This window comes from Amblyomma maculatum, chromosome 8 (genome assembly GCF_055883805.1).
Source record: "Amblyomma maculatum isolate TAMU_Amacu chromosome 8, ASM5588380v1, whole genome shotgun sequence".
NCBI classification, from domain to species: Eukaryota; Metazoa; Arthropoda; class Arachnida; order Ixodida; family Ixodidae; genus Amblyomma; species Amblyomma maculatum.
This window is the reverse complement of record NC_139351.1, coordinates 65,893,794-65,918,099: the sequence shown is the minus strand read 5'-3', so window position 1 is coordinate 65,918,099 and position 24,306 is coordinate 65,893,794. Positions and strand designations below refer to the sequence as shown.

Sequence of the window (24,306 nt, the reverse complement as noted above, 5' to 3'; positions counted from 1 at the left end):
ATTAGCGTGTAGACATCAAATATGAACTGTTCCTTTTTTTTTAGGTCACAGAATTTAGCCCATATTTGCGGTGTCCTAAGTGCAGAACAGGTTTAGGGATAAATCCAGTTTTTAAAAGGCAATGACGTACTGGATCACTTCCTTGGTTGCTTCCGGATGCTTCGCCCCCTTACATTAGTGGCATGTGGAGAAGTCATTATGAAGCCGTACAGTTTCTGCATTTTCTTTTATGCTGCATCCCCCGGACCCGGCCTGTTCCTATGCAAGCAAATACAGTCGAACCCGGATGTATCGAACTCGAAGGGGATCGCGAAATAGTTCGATGTATCGATAATTCGATATACAGAAATCGGTTTGTGACGGCACTTACGATGCGAAAAAACGATACCGTATTTGTCGCGTAATCAACCCACTCTCATAATGAACCCACCCTCCACTTTTGCACCCGAGAATTTGAAAAAAAAAAAAGCGTTAAGGCCAGCTCGCTCACATGCAAGCGACTGAGCAATCTCAGCGACGAGCGGCAGCGACAGAGCGAAAATTTTCAAATTTGTTGGAACTGCGTCCCTCTCGCCGCTCGAGCCACCGCGGCAGCTCAAAACAAGGTTTCTGTGTCGCCGCGGTAGCAGAAATCGCGAGCATTTTCGCTTGCATGTCGATGGCGCGCGTCAGTCCGTTTTGGTCGTCTCATCCACAGCTCATTGGCAGCGTGCCAAGATGCTGCGCAGCGATAACGTCAGGGCGCGTTTATCTTTTTATAGCTCCTCCGGTGGCGGGGAGCGAACTTGGCAGAGTGCCCGTGATGGCTTGATTGCGCAAGCCTGGTTAGATTTATCACGCCGCGCTTGGGGCGGACGTCATGATCGCAGCAGCTGACCGCGTGCTTTCACCGATTCATACATACCAGGACAAACGATAAAAAAAAAAATAAACATCCCCGCAAAAAAAAAAACAACAACCTGCCGCTTCTTAACGTCCGCAGCCGCCAAATCTTACGCTACGCCGCGCGTACAGCACAACAATAAGAAGGGATGACTCGCAAGAAAAAAACTGCCGCTTCTTAACATCCGCAGGTGCCATCGATGTTAGGAAACGGCAGTTTTTAAGAAGCCACGTCCGCCGCCGCACGCATAGGGTTCCCGACACACGCTGAAGAAAGCGTCGTCCGACGTCTGTCTCAAAATGGGCTGAGCTGGCTTGGCGCATGCGTTGCGCGTGCTGAAGGAGAGAGATAGCTCAGCAAAAAAATGGGCACACCCACGCACGTGGCTTGCAAACGTCATGTGTTGGCGCGCGGGAAACAACTGCAGATGCGCGCGCCTTTAGGGAATGGGCGTGGCGCTGCCCAGACCAGCCGTCGCCGAACTGTCCCCTCTCATTCCTTCCGCGCCTGGCTTGAAAACGTCACGCGGCAAACGGCCAAGGGTAATGCGATCGTCTTTGGGGACGGCACACTTTCCAGTGCGTGGTGCGGAGTTCAATATATCGAACGACCGGTGAAATTGAGTTCGATATATAACGCGGCTTTCCTATACTTTTACATGTGATTTTCAAGGGGATATTTCGCGAGTTCGATATAACCAAAATTCGATATATCCGGGTTCGATATAACCGGGTTCGACTGTAATTGTAGTTCTCAAATGGTTCGCCCCTATGCCCCCTAAGGCACCATGAAGGAGCGTCCGTGTTTCTCCTCATGAAGTCATGTTTCCGCAGAATCGGGCGCCTCGTATGTTGGCTTTTCTTTGATGCTTCACCCCTTTGCACCTTGATACTGCAGAAAAGCATCTGTGGCGGGTAAACACTGCTGATCATTTTCATGCTGTGAACACTCATTAGCATGTGTCCGGTTGATTGCAAAACATATTATACCACCAAAATTTGTCGAGCTTTCAGATGTTCAGTAAAAGCTCGTTAATTCAAACTCGAAGGGGCCGAGAAAATTGTTCGAATTAAGCGGAGTTCGAATTAACAGTCGGGCACTGGAATGAGCGCCATCGTGGCCCACCGTGCTGGCCGAGCCCACATGTTGACTCTTACCATGAGTAAAGAGGGCTAGGCGCTACTGCACGTTTACGGAGGGCGATTCCGATAATTTTTGCAATCGAGCTGCAACGGCGAATGAACGGGACTAATCGGTCAGTCAATGCCGCAAACAAGAACCGGAATGCATTCGTGTGAGTAGCGAGCTTCAAAACATGTTTGTTTACACGGAAAAATAATCAGTAATATGCGTTTCCTTGCGTTTCTTGTGCCGCGACTCCACAAGCATCGACTACAGCTTGCCCAAGAGTCCCAGCGCAGGATCCGAATTCTCATCGGCGGAGAAGTATCGTGCAGCGAGATCAAGCGCCGACGCTACTTCACATACACTAGGGGGTGGCACCGGATCGTCGCCTTCGTCGGACTCTTCATCGCTTTCAGCCGGGTTCGCCACCCGTGAGCCCTGTGGAGCACATGCAGCCGCGATTATATCCTCATCACTCAAGGGCCCAGACGTCTCCACACCGTTGTCAACGTCAACGTAGACTTCAAAGGCGACACCCTCCGACAAAGCCGCATCGCCACGGTCGAGCACGACGGAGTCATCATCAGACGAAGCCTCCGCTACCTCTGCGCTGCATGCTTCTGGGGCGTCACCGAAGCCACACTTGTGGAAACAATTTTTGATAGTTTCCGGCTTGACGGTATTCCACGATGATGCCAGCATGTGGACAGCTCCAAGCAAATCGATGTCGTACGACTTGCCACTGTCCAAACAAAGAAGTCTCTCTAGGAGGTGGTGCCTGTAAAGCGTTTTTAAGTTCTGAATAACTCCAAGATCGATAAGCTGAAGCACAGAAGTCGTGTTTTTAGGCAAAAATGCCAAGCGGATTGCTGTCAGTCCACTCACGTCACAATGAGCTGTACATTTGACCACGAACATGAGAACATTCCTGTTCTGTGCAGCGAATTTCCTGTCTAGCTTGCGCAGCCTGTCGGTGAAAATTTCCCATGTCATCCACGACTTTTTGTTTGCGGTGTAATCAACAGGAAGCGTCTTGATGCTTTTAAAACAGCGAGGCTTCTCTGCCTTGCCGATCACCAGCAAGCGGCACCTTCCGTGCCCGTCCCATTTGCGCACATCATGGCAGTGATTCTTTCTTTGTTTCTCTTTTCGCCAGCACAAGTGTCGCCTTTGTAAGTGACGGTCGTGTTGGGGAGCAATTTGAAATACAGCGCCGTCTCGTCAGCATTAAATACATCGCTGAGCGCATAATCAGCGAGGAGTTCCTTCCGTTCACTGGAGAACCACTGTTCACACGTTTCCTTGTCGACTTCAGCTGACTCCCCACAAACGTTTCTAAATGTCAGCCCGTGACACTCCTTGAAACGCAACAGCCAGCCTTCCGACGCACCGAACTCGCTGATGCCCATTTGGCTGGCAAAGACTGCAGCCTTCGCAGCAATTATGGGCCCGCTTAACGGAATGTTCCAGCTGCGAACTTTTTTTATCCATGCCATTACGGCACTCTCCACTTCGGGATGGGCTGACATCCGTAGCCTTTTGCGAGAGGGCTCCTAACATCTTTACGAAAGGCAGCACTGATCGATTCCTTGTTCCTGAGATACGTTGACAGCGTGCTCTTCTTGATGTCGTACTTTTTGGCTATATCTGTCTTGGATAGGACACCACGTTCCGCCTCACTCAAAATCCATTTTCGTCTTGAGGCCCTTTGCCGTGTATTTACCACGGTTTGCCATGGCTGTCACAATCGATGAGTCGTCGCTGGCAAAGCGGTGAGGCAACGAAAACTGTAAAACTTGGACCACCGCGGCACGGACAAATGCACCGCACCGACAACTGCGTTGTGCACACAACGTGACCGCAGGACAAAAAGAAAAAAGACTTGTCAAAAGCACACCCAGCAACAGCGGTGCAGCCAAAACCTGCAACAGCTTGCGCCGGACCGTTGGTGTGATGGAGCCTGGCGGCACCTGGCAGCGAAAACCTGCTACGGCATGCACCGGAATGCTCGCTGTGGCTGTCGAGGGCGCACCTTGTGTCGCGCGTGCGCGGGCAGATTTGAAAGATTTTGTTTTTTGCGTCTTTAGTAATCTTTCTGCGCATTGTACACGGTATGGGCCTACTTCTGTCTGCGAGGAGCTGTGTGAGCCACGGGCTCCTAGTTCGAATTAACCGTTGTGGATACTGGCATGTTCGAATTATCGGGCGTTTTCTCCTATTGAAATACATAGGGCCATGCCAGGACCCGAGCGTCAGTTCGAATTAACCGTACGTTCGAATTAACCGAGTTCGAATTAACGAGGTTTTACTGTAGTAACCGGGAAATTGTGTTATCTGGTAACATATTAACTGGGAGAAAAATAGTGTAACTCTGTGGGAGATTTTTTACTGCCAGCCGTTTTGGAGCATATCAAATGGGAAATCGTATGAACCGGAAATGTATCAATGAGGTTTGACTGTACACTAACATCATTTCAGCGTTGAAAAGAATGAGAAAAGTGTTTGACTTATCAGATGTTCCCTAAAAAGCTATTGAAAACTAAAAGTACTTTTATCAATGAATGCTTGGGATATGATCGCCTGTACACTTGAGATTAAAACTTGGAACGGCAACCTATCTGTTTTCAGGTGCTTTGTTTTATGTACACTGTTGGGAATGTTGAAGAATTTCTCCTGAATCGTAAAACTAATTGAAAGCAGTGTTGTTTCATGGTGCTTGGCTTTAGTGCTTGGCTTTAAGCACACTGTCGGGAATGTTGAAGGATTGCTTCAAAATGGCAAGTTTCTCTGAGGCTCTTTTTCGCAGTGCGACGCAGCAGCAGGGACAATTAGTCCTGTTGTGTTTTGAGGATGTTTCACTGCACTGTCTGTGGCATCCCGTTTTAACGATGCTTGACTGACTGTGCGGCGAACCACCCTCAAAATACGATAGTTCAGCATGCTCGAAGAGTGGAGGAAACACGCGGATACAGTAAAGAGAGAGGGGTGATCAGGCACGAGAACAATGTGACGTCATTCGAAAATAAAACGAAATGACCATCACGCACAAATGACTGTCCAAAACAGTGCGAGGCCGATGCGCGTGTCCTATGGCAGTGGCGTAATGGCATGAATTTAAGAGCAACTGAGCAAGCTATTGCTAGGCTCAAGCAGTGAGGCACTTCCAATATTCTGTATGCCTGCCATAGAGCGCATGCTTGATGTTAACGGGCACCGCTGTTCAATGCTCTTGAGGTTCAAGGAGGTCTTTGTGGATGATCGCTGGCTTTACAGGTAGCACTTCGACCTGACCCCCATCCGAAAAGTGCGAGCACACCCATTCTTGGATGCAATGAGCATCCGACACCATAGACCTACATTTGCGTTGGTCAATATCATGCTCCTAGTTTGAATGATTCTAATTACTGAATTAGCACGGGTCGAAGTAACAAGATTTCATGTATATTATGAAATCCCTTTTTTTTTACATGGTCAAAATATGACAGCCTTCATTCTTTACTTTTTGTTCCACCATGCTCCTAGTTCAAATTATCCAAATTTTCAGATTAGCAGGTGTCAAATTAACAAAATTTTATGTATAATATGTCATTCCTTCTCATTACATGGTCAGACTTGTCATAGTCTTCATTGTTGAATTGTTATTTCACTATCTGTGGTTTTCTGAGGCAATCCTTTCTTGTTCCAAACATCCATCCCAGCATCCTCATTTTCCGCTTTTGCCTTTACCGCTGCCTTTTGTATCAGCTTTGTTGCTGAAGATGTCAGCAGTTGCTAGATTCCCAGCAATCAAATTCAAGCCTTACCGACATATTCGCATTGGGTTGATGCATATGGGTACAGTATTTAAGTACGTAATTAACCCAATCGTTTTCTTTTTTTTTTTTTCTTTTTTTTCAGAAAGGTTGACATTTTGTAGGATGGGGTTCATATTGCTACAGATATTTTTGCAAAAGTTAATTTTATATCTTGCACCTGTCCATCTATTTGTAATTAACAACACCATGGTGTAAGCCATGATCATTTCACAGGTTTTTAGCATTGCTTACCTCAAAAGGTTTGGCTGTTATTACAGAACAATCCAGGAGTTTCAGGGTAGTAGATGGTACCAGCCAATGGCGATGAGATAAAGACATCTTTCTTGAACACCAGACTCTTGAATCTTAACTGGCTTAATTGGGCACACAATGTGCTAGCAGCCATTGCTGCTGGCACTTCTATCAAGGGTGTTGGAGGGGGGGTGGGGTAAATTATTTAAGCTATTTGTTACTTGATTTAGTACAGAAGAACCCTGCTGTAGTAAACGTTAATTTAGTAAAAAAAACTCTGATATAGTAAAGCAAGACTGTTTTGTGCTTGTATTTCTTAACATTCGGAACACTGTGCAGCGGTGACAAGAAGCGGAGGTGCGGCATGTGCAGTTTTGCCGTGCTTGACTGTCGCACGCAATCTGTTACTCTTGCCTCTTAAATGACAAAAAGAGTGGAAAATGGCACCATGTTTATGCAAGGCTTCAGTTTTCACAGCCTCGCTGTGGTGACATAGTGGTTAGGTGCTGCAGCCAGGATCGAATCCTGGCTGCAGCACCTGCTTTTCGATGGAGGCGAAAAGCCAGGCACCTGTGTGCTGTGTAATGTCAGTGCACATTAAAGAACCCCAGGTGGTCGAAATTTCTGTAGCCCTCCAGTGCGTCATATCTTGTGGCCTGCGTTGCTTCTGGACGCTAAACCCTTTAAACCAAACCAAACCGAAACTATGCAAGCTAAAGAATGTTCTTAAATTAGGCCCTGAAGATGGTAAAGTTGTTAAGCAGCTGTCCAGCAACCTGGTGAACGGTATTTGTCATAGTAATTACATGCACTCGGGGAAATGGGTGTGTGAGAGGTGCCACTTAAGTGTGTTAAGGGCCACATTTTCTTTTCATTTATACTATGTTTTTGGAAATAGCATTGAAATCTGATTCAATCATCTAAATTTTCAGGAACCAGAATGTAGTAATGAATAGCGATCAGCTTCGAGTCTTGCCTGCTTGTTTTCCTGTTCCGTCAAGCAAGCTAGTGACATGATTGTATGATAGGACTTGTATTACTATTGCCATCTAAAGCAGTCAAGTCATATTTTTATTAACATAAATTAGATGTCTTTCGTAAATCTTCAGAGACTTCAAGAACTGGACCTAGTGGGTTATACATGCCACTTTCAATGTGCTATATTCTGTACAATACAAAACAAAGTGGATACAGAGAAGAAAAAATGTGAACTGACAACCGTTGACTAGCAAAAGATGTTTAGAAGTGAGGTGCAGGAAACACTGCAGGTGTGAAAAACACTCCTGGAAACCAAAAAATCGAAAAATAAAGCCCGGCCTAATACCCAGGAAATCAAGTCATGGAAACCATGGAAATTTTGTGGGATACCCCGCAACCCCTGCATCAGTTAACACTTCCTGATCCGACAGTGACAAGGAAGCTTCTGAGACTTCTTTCATTCTTGCTTCTTGCATATGCGCTCACAGTAGCCCTTTTAAACGGTGGCCCACAATTTTAGCAACGGTGGCAGTATGTGGGGACAGATTGGTAGAGGCATAAACAAAAAGTTGAGGAAGCATAGCTACAAGTGTAGTCTAATTAACCACCTTAGTATCTAAGCTGGCAACACTGCCACCGTTAATTTGCAACTTTAAACAGAAACCACAGGACAAGCAAATTTCAATCGAATTATTTACTGCAAAGTCTAGTTAATTCAGATAATTCAAACTAAGGGCGCAGTCCCAGCAGATGCCCATGTAAGTTGTTTTGCCAGAAACTCGTTAAGGGGGGACACGGCTCTTTGGCACCGAAAATCGGCCTGAAAATCGGATTTTCAATTTTTTCATTTTCGTATTCCTCGCACTATTCCGCATCTGCACGCAAATTTTCATCCTTATACCCCGCGTATTTATGAAGTTATAGCGATTAAAAAATGCAGTACCACACCCACTGCCCTTTAAATTGTGGACAAACGACACCCAATTTCGATCGCCCGGCGCATGAGAACTACGCGCTCCACCGCGGCGATTTTGGTCTCGTTCGAAAGCGCGCGTTTTCGGCTTATTTTTTCTTTCGGAAAGCAACCCTGTGCGCTCCGCCTTCCCCATAAAAAACAAACAAAAAGATAGCATGCAGCGCGCGCTACTATTGGCCGGTTAAGGCACGTGATCAAAATGGCGTCGTTTGGTTGGTTCCGGCAAGCTAGCCCTGAAATGCGGACTCCCAGTGACGCCATTTTGTCTTTCTGCCGACCACGCTAGTGCAACGCGAGAGTCATGCCAGGCGCGAAGAAGTACCGCTCTTTGCACAAGTACGGGCGAAAGCAACCACCAAAGAAACGCGTTAAGAATGCGACTTCGTTGCATACTGTGCAAGAAGCAAGTGCCAGTGCTGCGGGATTGTGTGACGATCACGTTGCGGGCGGCGACGCTTCTCCGATTCCGCTGGACAACGGCGCCGTTCTTCGTGCCGACTGCAGTCGTGTACGTATTGATACCGCGCCTGTCACTAACAGTGACATAACTCAAGTGAGTGCCCGTGAGCAGGCTACGCTTGATAGACTGGTATCGACGCCGGCGACGGCACGAAAGACCGCGCTGTTCGCCGATGCAAGTGGTGCGTCCGCAGAGTCAGATGCGGACGGAACGGCCTCCTATGCGGTAATTGACCTCAGCATTGTGAATATCCTTCTGGATGCCGTGCGGTGCAAAACGTGTCGTGGATGCGTGCGTTTAATTACCAGCGACCGGAGCTATGGCCTCGCCGTAAAACTGATCGTGCTGTGCGACAACTGCGGTGAGATTGCGGCCGAGTGGAACTCGCGGAGGATTGACGGCGAGAAAAGGTGCAATCCTTTTGAGCTGAATATTCTGGCTAGTCGAGCAATGCTGTCGACCGGTAACGGCCAGACAGCAATGAACGATATCTTTTCGGCGATGGGGTTGTCGCGGCGTGGGATGCACAACAAGACGTTTCAACGGCATCTGAAGAACACACTGCAACCCGCTGCTACCCGAGCCGCCACGACCGCTATGGCACAAGCCGCGCAGGCAGTGGCGAAGGTCTACGATGACTTGTGTTTTGGGCATAGGGGGAACATTGCCGTGTGCTGCGACGGCACATGGATGACGCGCGGACACTCATCACATATAGGCGTCGGTGCCGTGGTGGAACTCTTCACTGGTTACGTGCTTGATTATGTGGTGTTGTCAAACTTTTGTCTGGGCTGCGAAATTGGTCCTAAGCCAAACACTGACGGCTACGAACTTTGGAAATCACGCCACCAGTGCCAAAAAAACACCAACTCCAAGGCTGGTCAAATGGAGGTAGAGGCTGGCAAAATTCTGTTTGAAAGATCTCTGCAGCGCCACAACATGCGCTACACAACCATGCTATGCGATGGGGACAGTCGCACGTTCAGTGCTCTTAAAGATGCTGCAATCTATGGCTACATTGAAATAGTCAAAGAGGACTGCATAAATCACGTGCACAAGCGTATGGGAGCAGCTTTGCGCAACCTCTTGCAGAGACACAAGGGTGCAGGGAAGCAAAGTCTTGGCGGCAGAGGAAGGCTGACAGCTGATCTAGTTGACAAGCTGGCAATATATTATGGCCGAGCGCTTCGATCAAATGTAGGTGATGTGGATGCCATGCAGCGAGCTGTGATGGCGACATATTACCACATCACATCTACTGATGACTGCCCCAAACACAGTTTGTGTCCTACCGGTGATAAGTCATGGTGCCGCCACAACGCTGCAAAGGCAAAAGAGGAGCCTGCACCAAAGCACAATTACAGTCTGCCAAGAGATGTGGCTGATGCTCTTTTGCCTGTTTATAGTCGTTTATCAGAGAAGAGCCTGCTGCAGAGGTGCATTCGGGGGAAGACCCAGAACTCGAACGAAAGCTTCCACTCGGTCATCTGGACCTTGATCCACAAAGAGCGGCACTCATCACTGTTTGCTGTGGAAGCAGCCACAGCAGAAGCTGTGCTGCGCTTCAATGCCGGCTGCAAGCATACAGCAGCAGCAATTCTGCAAGAATACAGTACAAATGTGACAGCAACTGGGTCCAGGAGAGCTGAAGAAAAGGACTTGCGCCGTAGCGCACGTTCTGCAAAGAAGCGGGCGGCTTCGCTTGGCGTTGCTAAAACAGAAAAAAGAAAACACCGCGACAGCATGCACCCCGACTATGCTCCTGGTGCATTTTAATAGCATGAGGTCTTTGGGGTTGCCCTTCCTGATTAAATGCCGTGAGGCTTGAATGCTTCCGACAATCCCCCAATTTTGGTAGTGTTGCATTTTTTAAAGATCAATATCTCTGGTCCTGTTCTTGCTATTGCTTTGAAAATTTTTTTTTTCTAGAAAGGGAATCCTGCGAGTCTCATGAAACCAAGGTAAATGCAGTGACCACAAAAGAAAATTTGCTGAGAAGGTTATGTTGTCTTCGGTACCCAAATGGAATTTTCCTTTCAAACGTTTCCTATTGCGTAACTTTGGCTCAAATTGGCATAGGCCATTAATTTTCGCTTCAGATCACTTTCCACCTGTTTCTGATCTTGTTGACATATCAGTCATTGACATAATTTACACCTACATGCTGTGAAGTGTTTTTCCTCGTTTTCTCAAAACTGCAATTTTGAGGGTGCTGCAATTTTGGAGGAGAGATATCTCTTAGTCTATTTGTGCTATAGCTCTCATTCTTGTTAGAAACAGAAAACCTTCGACAGTGCCGTAGGACAAAAATATGTACAGTTATTATGCGGCAACATTTACAGAATTAATTATCAATCTTAGGTGCCAACCTGGGCTTTTATTCATAAAAGTTTGACTTATTGTAACTTTGGTTGAAATTCTTCTACCACGTTAATTCATGACTAGCGGCACTCTATGATCCTTCTAGATCACTCTGGTAGGGCTATTCTCATCATGCCATAAAGTGTTTAGTAATTAACTCACCTCCAAACGAAGAACATGAATTAGGTAATATTTTGAAAGCTATTTCATCTACAAGAAAACTAATCAGATATTTGAAATCAGCATGCAAAAGTACATTAATGGTGCAAGTTTCAGTCAGATCCACCCATAAATAAGGAAAAAAGTTTTAAGAGGGGTGTCCCCCCTTAATTTGAACAATGGGCAGATTTGCTCCAGTTAATTTGGGTGGAGGACCGCGTCGAGGTGCAATCCGCACAGCTAGTGGTCACTGAAATAGACCTTGAACTTCATTGATGCCGCATTACCTAAACATAGCTCAGCCGCATAGCTTCGGTTTCGCTTCAACTTCAGGCCTGCGACTGAGCAAGCGTGTCGACCAGTCGCGGTAGTTCAGACACTGTTTGGTGCGTCACTGTTCTGATATATTTATTCTGCAATGGCGTAAAAGCGTTCTAACTCCTACACATATGTATATCCCTAGCGTACATCTCCATGCTGCTTTGGTACACTGAAGTCACAAATTGTGCTTTGGATCCGCAAAGCTTTGCTGCAGTGCACGCATCTCCACGTTGACTGTGTGGTGAAGCATCCTCAAAATGCGACAGGGCTGTTTTGTGGAGGCACTGCTTCTACTGTGTCCCACTGTGAAAAGGGTAGTGGAGGCTTTTACGGTTTGTGAACACCATACATGGCAAAATTACTTTTGAAAAGGAATTAAATTACATTTCTAATTACTTTGCTGAAAATCACAGAAAAGTAATTAAATTACATTACCCATTACTGCTCCCAAAAAGGAATGAAATTACATTACAATTACTTCCACTGAGTAATTAAATTACTTTTAAATTACTTTCTAGTTTCCATCCATGCAAAAACTAAGCAAAGCTAGTAAGCAAAACAACTTCTCCAGACGTGAAGCACCCACATTCTTTCGTCTTCCCGCCAAATTCCATCCCAGAGAGCTATTCCTTCTCTCTCTCCTATAGTACAAGCGATTACAAAAACAAGACTACCGCAAAAAAAAAAAAGAAAAAACATGGTCAAACGGTCCTGAAATGACCGACGAAACCAGCGTCTTGCTGGCCCGGAGCTGTCTCCGCCATTTGAAGCGCCCGAAAAGCTAGGTTATTTATTGCTTCCGCAGTCCCAAGAATCGATGTCGGCACATTTGTGCTCTGCTCACTGCTCAGTAATGCTCAAGCCACGGTTCCTCACGTCATGGACCCTTCTGCCAATCTCCCCCAATCCTCCTCCGCCCCATGGTGTTGAGTGTAACCAGGCACCATACACTGTGCCCTAGCCGACGCAACAGGGAGTGCCGGTACGCCGCATTCCAAACTAGTTCTCAGTTGCAGCCTTCTTGCACCATCTCTCTAGCATTCCCTTGACGCCTTGTATCCTGCTGCTTGGAGAATGGTTAAGGTCTCAGACGCACTGTTCTGCACAACTCTGTCCCCCTTTGCCGATCCGTTACGCTGGCTTCGCTTGCCGCACGCTGTTCCTGCTTTCGCGGCACTCTACTTCGTCGTCTATTGAAGGAGTAGTGGCGCATTTTAGTAAAAGTAATTTCGAAAGGAATTACTTTTGCTGCGAAATTACTCCCAAAAAGTAATTCATTACATTACTAAATTACCAACACAAAAAAGGAATTCATTACATTACAAATTACCGAGAAAAGTAATTAAATTACAGTAATTCAATTACTGCCATGTATGGTGAACACGTCTTCAGTGTGCTAGAAACTGTGCGCAGAGCACTCAAATGCTTGAATAAACCCATCCCGGCCGCGGCAGCCGCTTTTCGATGGAGGCAAAAAGCAAGGTGCCCGCTTGCTGTGTGATGTCAGTGCACGTTAAAGATCCCCAGGTGGTCCAAATTTCCGGAGGCCTCCACTACGGCATCTCTCGTAGCCTGAGTTGTTTAGGGGTGTTAAACAACACAAACCAAACCGAATAAACCAGGAAGAACTGTCTTTCTCTCTTGGGTTGCATCTCAAACGCAGAAAAACATCAAACTGGGATGCAAACAATTTTCTTTTTCCATACCCATTCAATAATGCGCACGTTTGGTTCAAACATTTTTTTTTTTCTGGTTCCTTGAAGACTGAATAAATGAGAATTTGCTGTACTGGGTGCTGGCAGATTCCATGAGATGATCATGTTTACGACTGTCATATGCATAGATCCAAAGCAAAAAAGGGAAATTCACACCAGACTTGGTGATTTGACGAAAATGACTTGTGGCCCCTACCTGCCTTGTACAAACCTCTGCTTGTGGATCCTGCATACAAGAAAGCTGAATGTTTACCTTCTTTCCCAAAAGTAATGAGTGCTGGGAAATAACTAGGAAAATAAGGTTAGAATGGAGTGCATTTGGAAGGTACTCACATTATGACTAGCAGCTTACAGGTATCGCTCAAGAGGAAAGTATATAATAGTTTTATCTTGCCTGTACTCACCTAAGGGGTTCAGCACGAAGGCTAACAAAAAGGATTCTACTTAAGTTGAGGACAACGCAGAGAGCTGTAGAACAGATAAATAGAAAGTTAAGAGACGGGAAGCGTGCAGAGTGGATGAGAGAAATAACTCTAGTAAATGACATTCTAGTGGAAGCCAAGAAGAAATGGGCATGGGCAGGGCATGTAGCTCGAAGAGCAGGTAACTGATGGTTGCTAAGGGCAACAAATTGGATTTCAAGGGAAGGGAAGCATAGCAGGGGGCAGCAGGAAGTTATGTGAACGGATAGGGTTAGAAATTTCCAGAGGTAAACTGGACACAGCTAGCACAGGACTGCCCTGCAATGAGTATAGTCTGGCTGATGAATGATGAATCAGTGCCATCTGCGAGTAAGACATGCTGCTTTGTTAGTGCAAGAAGAATTGATCACTCTTTTATATGCTCTTTATTTCTTTAGGTGGATGAAATCTCTGGCGCCAACCAGGATATGATCAAGCAGATGTTGGAGAAGCACAAGTAGGCGAGCTCGGCACTGCCAGCCATCTGGCTACGGGCTATTAGAGGAACAGAAAAAAAGCCCGGGCACTTTTCAACGAGCACGTTGCAAACAGCCTTTGTTTTCCTCATTTTGCTCGTCGTTCATGCCTTCCTACTCAATTCCTATGCCAGCCAGGTGTTGCACATATACACACACATACTACCTGCATCGTATTGAGCGAAGACAAATGGTCCAATCGACGTACATAGCCATCTAGCCACGAGCGTTGAGCACCTAAGCCAGCAGGGAAAGCTGCGGCAGTTCTAGTGTGAGCAGGAACATTGACTGCGCCTTAACTCGTGTATACATTGCACGCGCTTGCCTCCGCTGCCGTCCACAACAGTAACTTGCCTTTGCACTTGTTCAGCAATGCTTGCTGAGGTTCGCTTCTTCATGGCTGGTCTTCATCTCGCTGAGATGATATCTGAGATGCAGAGTCCTAAGGGCATTATGCATAGTTGTGTTGTGTGCAGCCTGCCTTAGTGCAGTCGCAGGTAGCTCGTTTCTAGCTGTGCATCGCAGGTGGCAGTAATAGATTTTTATAGAGAAATTTATAGCAAGCTTGATTACAGGTCATATGATGAAGATAGTGGACCTGTATACAGATGTTACTGTCAACTAGATTACCATGATGCCCGTAAAAGTGGCTTTGCATTTGTGTACTATGATTTTTTCCGATGCTAGTCTTAGGAGAATTGGTCATAATTAGTGTCGTAATGTAGGTAATGTTTTGTAAGCTTCAAGTATTCTTTCCATAATCTGTTCTTGTTATTTAAGAGTTTAAAGTTGCATTCAGATCGGTTATCGCCTCAGTTTTCTACGTGTTGGTTCGCTAGAACACTTTCCCTCGAGCTGCTCACTGTGCTCTGCTTAAGCTTCCTGAATCACACTTGACGTACTGCTCCATTTTGGACCATTTTTACTATAAGCGGTGCGAGATGCTAGTTGTGGGCTCTACCTAGCTGCATCCCAAGTATTAATTGTTGCTTGAAGAGTTGCAGGTATTAAAATGGGGTTGAAAAATTTTTGCGATGTTCTTTGGCCAGAACTGAATGATCGCAAAGTATATTGCAAAGCTTCCTTGAAACATACAACTGTACGGCATTCTGCAACATTTTTGAATATGAGAACTTCCGGTGCTGCGATTTCTCTGATTCGGTTTGCTCAGAATCCTTGATTTATGCCATATTTTATGTGGCCAGGCTGTGATGTGTGTTGGCATTGATTTTTGTACTGTTATAAAAGCTCTTTTGCGCTTCAAGAGGTTTCTCTTTTCTTTTCGTCATATGTGCTTCTGCATGGGTTCCATTATTACCCCTGACACATGTGTACAAGCACTGCTGAATGACACAAATAGCACCGGCACGAAACACATAATCACTGAGGGAGAGGATAAACATGGCGAGAAAAACACCAGGCTTGACCTTGCAATTCAAAGTCAGCTTTTCATGCTTGTTTTAATCCCTTTCAACTAACCCAGTTAATTGCACTTGCCGGTCAGTGGAAAACAGTATGAGTGGGAATGGTCCAATAGCATTTTGGAGTAGACCTGCAGCCAAAAAATGATTCATCTTGAAACAGCTAGGTGCCACCTGTATTCTTGCAAAGATTAGGCACACTTAAGCTTCATCATTAAAGGTTAGATGTGATTGCATTTCATACACATTAGTTTTCTCAGTTTTTATCTTCGGTATTTATTCTATCTTATGGCCTGGCAAGCGCTGGCTCCAGTGGAACGCGCTGTTTTAGTTCGATGAAACACCAAGGGGACTCCACCGTTAATTCCACAATAGTGTTTCACACACACACAGGATGTTTCTCACTTTTTTCTTTCATTCAGAATCATTGTACTTTCACATTACAACGCTGACACTGGCTTTTCTACGAAATGCGCCCTTACGCTCTCGTGTAAAACTTTGGAAAGAAGCTTAGAATACAAATTCATAGCCTCTTATTTGTAGAAGTATTGTGCGTAGCAGTTGTGAACACGTTCAAATTCAGATTTTCTAAAAATTGCAATGAAATATGCGTCCAGAGAATGTTGGGGAAAAAAAGTAACGGCTTTCTGTGGTTATTGGAAAAATTAGTGAATGGCGTAATGTCAAGTGCGCAATGCATGGTCCCTGAATTTTAAGATTTATTGTCAAGTACTGCAAGTTAGAAGGTGGTCACTAAGAACATTTCGGTTCCAAAGTAAACTGTCTATAAAGCAAGTTGTCTATATTAATAGTGATTAAAGAATAATAAACTCTACGATTAAGGTCAGTTTTTATTCATGAAGGTGGCAAGTGAAATAACGATGTCTTTTGAATCTCAAGCCAGTTATCCCAGACATCATTGCGAATGTGATAATGTGCTCCTTGATGCATCTAACGATGTGTAATAACTTCATGGTGTACATTGGATAAGTGTGTTAGCTTCTACAACTGTTCATGTACATGACCTTGGCATTCAGTTAGCTGAAAGTGACTGAATTTGGCATTATAGTTTGCACAAGCTGCAAAGAGAGTTTTCATCACAGCCATTTATGTGCCTGGTACCGAGAATCTTTAGGTGCATTAGCTGATCAAGAAACTTTGCGCTGTACAGCATAAAATCACGAAAGAAGTATACTGAGGGTCATCACTGCTCATTTCCACTTTTTAATTTCCTTCCACATTTGCTAATAACGTCTGCTGTTGATCGACAGAGAGGCTAGGCAACGGCGAAACGCAGCAAAACAGTTCGGGAAATTGACAGAACAGCATCCCTTCCTCGAGACACCTGTAGACATTGTTAATTGTGGAATGCTGCCAGAAATGCAGCTTTCCTAGTGGATCGACTTCATCAAACTGCAAGCATCATGATGGGCCTCAACTGCAATGACCCGAATGCTGCCACAAAAAAAGAAACAACTTCCTAGACGTCCTAGAAATGGCTAGGTTTCGGAGTTTCGCACTTTCATTGCGAAAGCAGTTCAAATAGTGAGTCTGGAGTTGGCAAATTGCGAATACTATTTCGGAACTATGGGGCATTTCGAATATTATTGCATATCGCTATTTTTCACTTCATATTTATTAAGCCGCATTTATAGACACGCCCATGGCTACAGCACCATACCGCAGTATAACGAGTGTTATCGCCAGAATTAATAGGATAAACTGCACTCCTAGTTTGAATTAACGAGTATTAAATTGACTATATTAAATTTTTACAGGAACTTTATTCTGTATGATTAAATTTAAGCAGTCGCCACAAACCTTTTGCAGGGAAACGCTGCGCACATGGTTTTGTTCTGCTTTGTGCTCAAGGCATGTTCCATAGGTACAGCGATCGAAAATGATGGCGCCACTAGCACCCGTTCTGTAAAGCCCCTCTATCTTCCCCGTTCATCGTTACTTGATGATTGTGCCTGGGCCAATCGCACTGTGCCGCACATCACATTTTATCCGCTGGTGCCGCCGCGCCGGCTCTCGATGTTGTCAAAGCATCTACTATACCTATACCTAGCATTATCATTGGCATTAAATCCGCAGATGTCAACATGCGCTGCATCCAGTGAACGCAGTTTGAAATTGGTGATGACTACAGCTGCAAGTTCAGAAACGCGAAACGTCCCATAATTTTCGAATATTCACATCGAAAATATAAGTGCAGTGCGAATGAAATGTGCAGTGCAGCTCGCCCTAATCGTGCAAGGTGCCAAGTTTGCCCTCATACCTTCACTCTGTTGCACTTGTGCCATTGTTTCTAAATGTGCAAGGTTATGGTCATTGCAGAGCTTTTTTTTTTTTTTTATACTGCTGCTTTCTAAGCAACCTTTTTCGCCGAAAAGCTGGGAACTCGATTAAGGAACTGTTATGAGAAACGTGTCGAGTAATTTTCAATTCGGCATCCATGGCAACGCTTGTTTTGTTATGCACAATAATTTGTATGTGTTGCTACTCCATCACATATCAATATAAATGTTTTAACTTCGCGTTGTTTTTTGGCTGCACAAACCTTGGGAAGGGGGGGGGAGGGTGGGGCTGGCTGCGGTGAAACTTCGCTCCTCCTAATACAGAACCCTACGCACGCAGCTATGATTGCGATCAGCAGCTGGTTCAACATAAAAGCTTAATTGTGTCCTTGATGCTACACCATAATGCAAACCCAATCCGCGCTCATAAATAGTTTCATAGGTACCAAAAGCAATCTCAATATGCATCAGCTGTTCCTGACTGCAGCCTGTATTTCCTATTCTAGACAAACGAGGGTAGAGGATTGAGCCCGTAGTATTCCTTAAAAGATGAATTATCTTTTGCGCTATTGCATGATGTTATTGCAACACTGAAGCAGTCATATAGATCGTTTCGTAATAACTGCGGATGCGTAGCCCAGCTGGCCGAAAAAATAAAAAAACGGAGATATTATTATTATTTGAAACTTTATTGCCGCCGATACAGGAGGTTCCCCTACTCCCCCACCCAGGTACGCAGACCCGAATAGGGGGCTGGGACTCTGCAACTAGAAGCGCGCAAGGATACATTGATTCTTCACGGCCTCAGCCACCAGGCGGACGACTTCTTTTTGGGTCTCAAGGGTTTTGCTTTGGAGAAGGGATTCCCAAGCTTCCGTGTCATGAATGTTGGCCACTGCCCCAGGCGAAAAGGGACATTGCCAGATTATGTGATCTAGTGTGCCTCTCTGTCCGTAGTGTTTACAGTTTTCGTGTTGTCTGTCATCTACTTTTAAATGGTGCAGCCATACCGGGTTGGGGTAATTTCCGGCCTGTAGTCCGCGAAGACTTTTGACCTCTTCGTTGTTTAGCTCTTTATATGGAGTGGAGAATGTTTTTCTGTTTAGTTTGTAGTATTTAAACACCTACCACGAGATCTGTGAATACTACAAACTAAACAAAACGGAGATATGCAGTACGGCTTCCCTTAGTATGAGCATGCCTTATAGGGAAGAAAACCTGTGAATACCTCCCGCAGAAACAATGAGATAAGGAGTTCATGTGTGGCCAAATTTTCTTGCATATATGTATAGTAGAATGACGCGTCATAAGATCGCCAAGCACAATACACAGCCTAAGCCCCGTGCGAAGCTACAAGTTGCACTACACGAGAAAACTTGCTCTGCAGCTATATGTCACAATCAAGCGCACTAGCCGAGTCCAAACGCTGCCTTGAACGCGGCGAAATACAAACTTGGCGCTCGCCAGCGCGACCAACGCGCCAAATGCCTGCGCATACCTGCTCTAAAGACCATTACCATACTCCATACCTGCGCGCTTGCGCGCGCCGACGCAACTGATGACTACATGAGCTAAAATTATTAATGCGAAAGCATTGCTTTGGTTTGGTTTGTGGGGTTTAACGTCCCAAAGCGACTCAGGCTATGAGAGACGCCATAGTGGAGGACTGGAAATTTCGACCACCTGGGGTTCTTTAACGTGCACTGACATATCGCACAGTGCACGGACGCCTTACTTTTCGCCTCGATCGAAAAGCGGCCGTTGAGGCCGGGATTCGATACCGCGGCCCCGCAGGGGTGGCGCAATGGTTACGGCGCTCAACTACTGTTCCCAAGGGCGAAGCATACTTCGCTACGTTTACAGATTTCTGTCCGCAGACCGCGTCTTCAGCAGTTTTGAGTAATTGAAAAGTGGTAGAGGTTAATGAGTAGTTTCAATCGATACAGGGTGACGTAATGTTGTGCCCGGAAAATAATTAGGCCAATAAGTTAATTAGGTAAATAATTAGAGGCAAAATATAAAAGTAAAGGCGAAAATAATCTCATTAGCCAATGGCTTGGCGCCACATTTGAATGTATAAAATACAAATATAGTTAAGTCAGTCAATTAGGGTGAAGTCAAAATGTACCAAATTATAAATATCTAATTAAATCACTCAAGGTGATGCATGGATGTGACATCACGCAACCTGAAGTCGAGCCAAAAAATTAAAGAGCACTGTCTACATTTGGAGCAATGTGAAAGCACGGATGCTGCTGTTGGTTGCTTCTGCATTGTTGCTTCTAGTTGTTTAATTCACTTTTTGTTTGAGAGAGAGAGAAGACTTCATTTACACCGACATGGACCTCGGGGCAGGGGCTCGATCAGCCAGTGGGAGGGCCTCCTTGCCGGCTCTCCTGCGCCGTGGCCGCAGAGGTCTTGGAGTAAGCCTCCTCCGCCAGGCGTAGGACAATCTTTTGTTCATCCGCATTTGGGCTTTGGAGGTAGGACACCCAGGTAATTTGATCAAGGGGATCAGTTTCTTTAGCTCCCGGAGAATCGGGGAATGGCCAGATTATATGATTTTGACTCAGAGGTACGTTGCAGAGATTGTAAGCCTCTGGGTCACCTGTCAACTCATTATGTAGAGTAACATGAGGAAAGAAACGATTGGCCGGAAGTTTTCGCCAGGCCTTGCATTTTGTGGGTTTTAGGGACCTATCTGGTGGTGGATAGATCCATCTGTTTAGTCTGGGAGTCTCAGAGAGCTCCTTGTAGGTGATGAGGGGGTCTTTGTCTCCGGGTAGCGGGGTTTCTATGGCCGCTCGGGTGTATATACAACTCGAGCGAGGCGATGGGCAGCCTCATTGCCTGGTAAACCCTCGTGAGCTGGAACCCAGATGGAGGAAGAGGAGGAGGAAACTTTGTTGAGAAGAATTGTGAAAGTTCTTCGTGGGAGTTCGCTTCTCCTCAAGCCGCCCAGGGGTGGTCATCGCTCGATGGTGCTCGACGACCTTCTTGGCCCAAGCCGTGATGGCGTGTTGCCGGCTTGGATCAGAGCTAAGCAATGCGGCCTCCCACTGTTCCGAATTGGTAATCTGCAGGCCCTCCGGCGGATGCATGCTTTCACATTTAAACATGATGTGTTCGAGATCTGCCCTCTGGTTGAAACCTCCTCTTTGGTACTTTCAAATTGCGCGCCAATCCCTTCCTATGCCCTTTTTCGGCTATACTTCTGGTTGCGTGACGTCACGTCCTCTACCTCACGTTAATTCAGTTGTTTACCAATTTTAATCTTTGGTCTGAAGCTGTCAGAATCTCTCAACTGGAAAGACTAAGTCAGACGGAGACAGGCACAGCCATTCTAGACTGGGTCGGACTCCAATCAGACAGAGGCCTACAGACGAAAACATCTATCCCACCCAACATAAGGGAACACATACTGGTACCACCCTTACCTCGAAACATGCACCCAGACTACAACAAAGAACGCAGAGAACACAGAGCCAAAGCCATCGCTAAAAGGATGAAACGCAAAGCAGTCGATGAAGTTGCTTATGTAGACGCATCATGCGGACGACATGGAGCAGCTGTCTCGGCAGTAGTAAATGGAGAAGGTGCACCTAAAATTGCGGCCTCAACACGCACCCGTGACATTAGTACAGCTGAAGAGGTCGCAATAGCGCTCGCATGCACTGGTACACAGGCCAAAATTATAATCAGCGACAGCAAAACGGCTGTCTGGAATTTTGCAAAAGGACGGATCTCAGAGGAGGCCAAAAAGATTCTTCTCAGAAATCCCATTACTAGAACCATATCCATCATATGGATACCAGCACACGAATCTGTCCCTGGCAACGAAGCTGCGCACCTGCTGGCCCGAGATCTCTACCACCGGGCAGCGGTAGAACAGCCCGAATGCAAGGGAATTAAAGATTGCGCTATCACATACAATGAGATCACAGAATCTTACAAATTAGATCGAAAAGTATACCCTCCCCCAGATCGGTCTCTCACTAACAATGAAGCACGCATCTGGAGGCGATTACAAGCCGATAACTACATCTGCCCTGTCTGGGTTTTTTTAACACAGACCGGGGAGGAAGAAGATTCTAAATGTAAAAATTGCGGACAAAAAGGCACGCTAGATCATATAATATGGCAATGCGCCGATTCCCCAGGCGCCGGCATTAACATTGATAGTAGAGAAGCCTGGGAGGTTTGGCTGCGGAGCGGAGATCCCACCGTTCAGCGGCACGCGACCCGCCTGGCGGCTGAGGCCGTGAAGAGTGCTTGTAACCTCACCTGACCTCAGCCTGCGGGGCCCTCCTGACCCGCTACCCGGCCTGCGTGCCGGGGGCGGGAGATGAAGGGCTCCTTTTCGGTGGAAATAAAGTTTTCATTCATTCATTAATCTTTGGTACTTTCAAATTGCGCGCCAATCCCTTTTTTTTTTGCTCTACTTCCGGTTGCGTAACGTCGCATCCTTGACATCATATCTACTACGGCATCCCTTTTTCTCTTTCCGCTTTCACTTCCACCTTCCTTTCCTTACGCGCGGTTCAGGTGTCCACAGAACAATTGTGGCAGATACTGCGCCTTTCCTTTCCTGTGAACCAGTTATTGTAATTAATTACCTAATTAAGTTATTGGACTAATTATTTTTTCTGCAACAACATTACGTCACCCTCTATCGATTGACACAGTAGATGAGATATGCCGCCGCGAGTTAGAGTCGTACAGTGGGGGCACGTAATCATTTCCTCTGTATACTGACGCCAGCGGGCCATAATATGTGGCGTGTAAGCCGCGTGGCTTATTCACAAAGACTTCTTGACTTCGTGTGAGGTGGGTTTTTCTCGTAAAAGGTGGGTCTGGTGTGGCCACCTGTATGCGATGCTGACTGAGGCTACGAAGACTTGTCCGAGTATAGTGCACAAGGGCAAGAGAAGGGGTGAGTTGCCCGCCCAAGGTCGAGCCTGCTGGCCTGGGATGAACAGCGTAACGACAAAATACCAGCCCTATATGCATCCCTTCCCCCTCGGGAGATGCCAGTAGTCACACGCCTCCATCGCCGACCTATAAACCGCGATTTTGTCATTCCCCGAGAGCTCCTCGCTGCCCATCACCGACAAGAGCGAATCGATACCACTGATATATACACCGACGCATCGATTACAAGCGAATTTGCATATATGGACTGGGTATGCGATGACAACTCTTCCCTTTCAGGCGCTTCTCAAGGTACCCCTCTTCATGCTGAACTCCTCGCGATTTGGGGAGCCTTATCAGGAGTGCCTAATTGCACCGGAATTGGTTCAATATGTATATTCTTACTGATTCCTATGAAGCTTACAAAGAAATCGCTACTCGGGTTCACAAGATGCAACAGCTACGGCCATACGGCGCCTTCTTAAACGCCACCAACTCGCGACTGTCGCTATTCACTGGACCCCAGGTCACTCGGACGAATCAGGGGGCAATGCGGCGGCACACGCCGCGGCTGCCTTGGCAGGTGGGATGTCCATTTACTCCCCCCCCCCCTCCCGCCCTTGCTTCATCCTAGCTTACTCGAAGTCAAGACCCAAGCAACCACCGACGTCCGTTGTACGTCCGAACTAGAGCCGAACGTCCTTTTCCGAAATTGTACGTCCGTCGGACATACGTACAACCTCCGGTTTCGGACATCCGTATTCGTACGTCCGTCGGAGGTACAGACTAAGTCCGTTTTTGTATATCCGCATGAGAGACGAGGTGTACGTCCGATGTACGTACGGACGAGTATGTTTCCAGGACATATATTTCCTTGCTGACAAAATTCTGTTTCAACATTCACACTTGTCTTCAATGCTCGAGATGTGTCCTGCCTGGTCAAAAAAAAAAAGAAAAAACATTGGGGCCAATTGGGACCTGCAAATGGTTACATCTGGACCCAATATTGGACACCACATCTCCAATGGATTATTCCAGTTGGATTAACCAAATGGTTCTGCAAATACCAATTGGGCATTCCAAATGTTCCAATTGCGTGTAAAATTCCATTCGGATTTTCCAAATGGTACTCAAAATTCCAATAGGAAATCCAATTAGGTTTGCAACTTCCATTCGGCCCCTGAGATAGCGAATTGTATTATATACCAAATGATTAGCTGGTTGGCCTAAAAAACTCTGGCGCATACACAGCATGGGGCGATTGTCATTAATTTATCAGCTTTCATGCCGCAATTCGTTGTATCCGTTGGTAGCGGCGGTCGTGATCTTCAATTGTTGCTCTAGTTGAGCCTTAACGTATGTACTACATGTACCACCTGCGCGGCTTCGCCATCCACGATGGTCCACGACCACGTCTTGGCGAACGAAAGCGCCGGATTACCTTGCACTGTGGGTCTTTACAAAAATAGTTTTTTTGCTGCTTGAAATCCCCGCCAGTCCCCGCCGGCCGGCGGCCGTACTGTTTGGTTGAAAGTTGCGTATTTCATCGCAGTGTGTGTGTGTGTGTGTGTGTGTGTGTGTGTGTGTGTGTGTGTGTGTGTGTGTGTGTGTGTGTGTGTGTGTGTGTGTGTGTGTGTGTGTGTGTGTGTGTGTGTGTGTGTGTGTGTGTGTGTGTGTGTGTGTGTGTGTGTGTGTGTGTGTGTGTGGGAGGGG

At 46.2% G+C, this 24,306-nt stretch overlaps 1 protein-coding gene across 1 annotated transcript in view; it reads left to right on the top strand.

The window, feature by feature from the left end:
* Window positions 1–15,225, top strand: part of LOC146181335 (thioredoxin-like) — a 34,132-nt gene extending 18,907 nt beyond the window's left edge. The window contains exon 5 of the mRNA XM_084576390.1: window positions 13,884–15,225. Within this exon, the coding sequence (XP_084432516.1) occupies window positions 13,884–13,946 (63 nt within the window). The 3' untranslated portion in view covers window positions 13,947–15,225. The remainder of the gene's footprint in view (window positions 1–13,883) is intronic.
* Window positions 15,226–24,306: the final 9,081 nt, after the last annotated feature.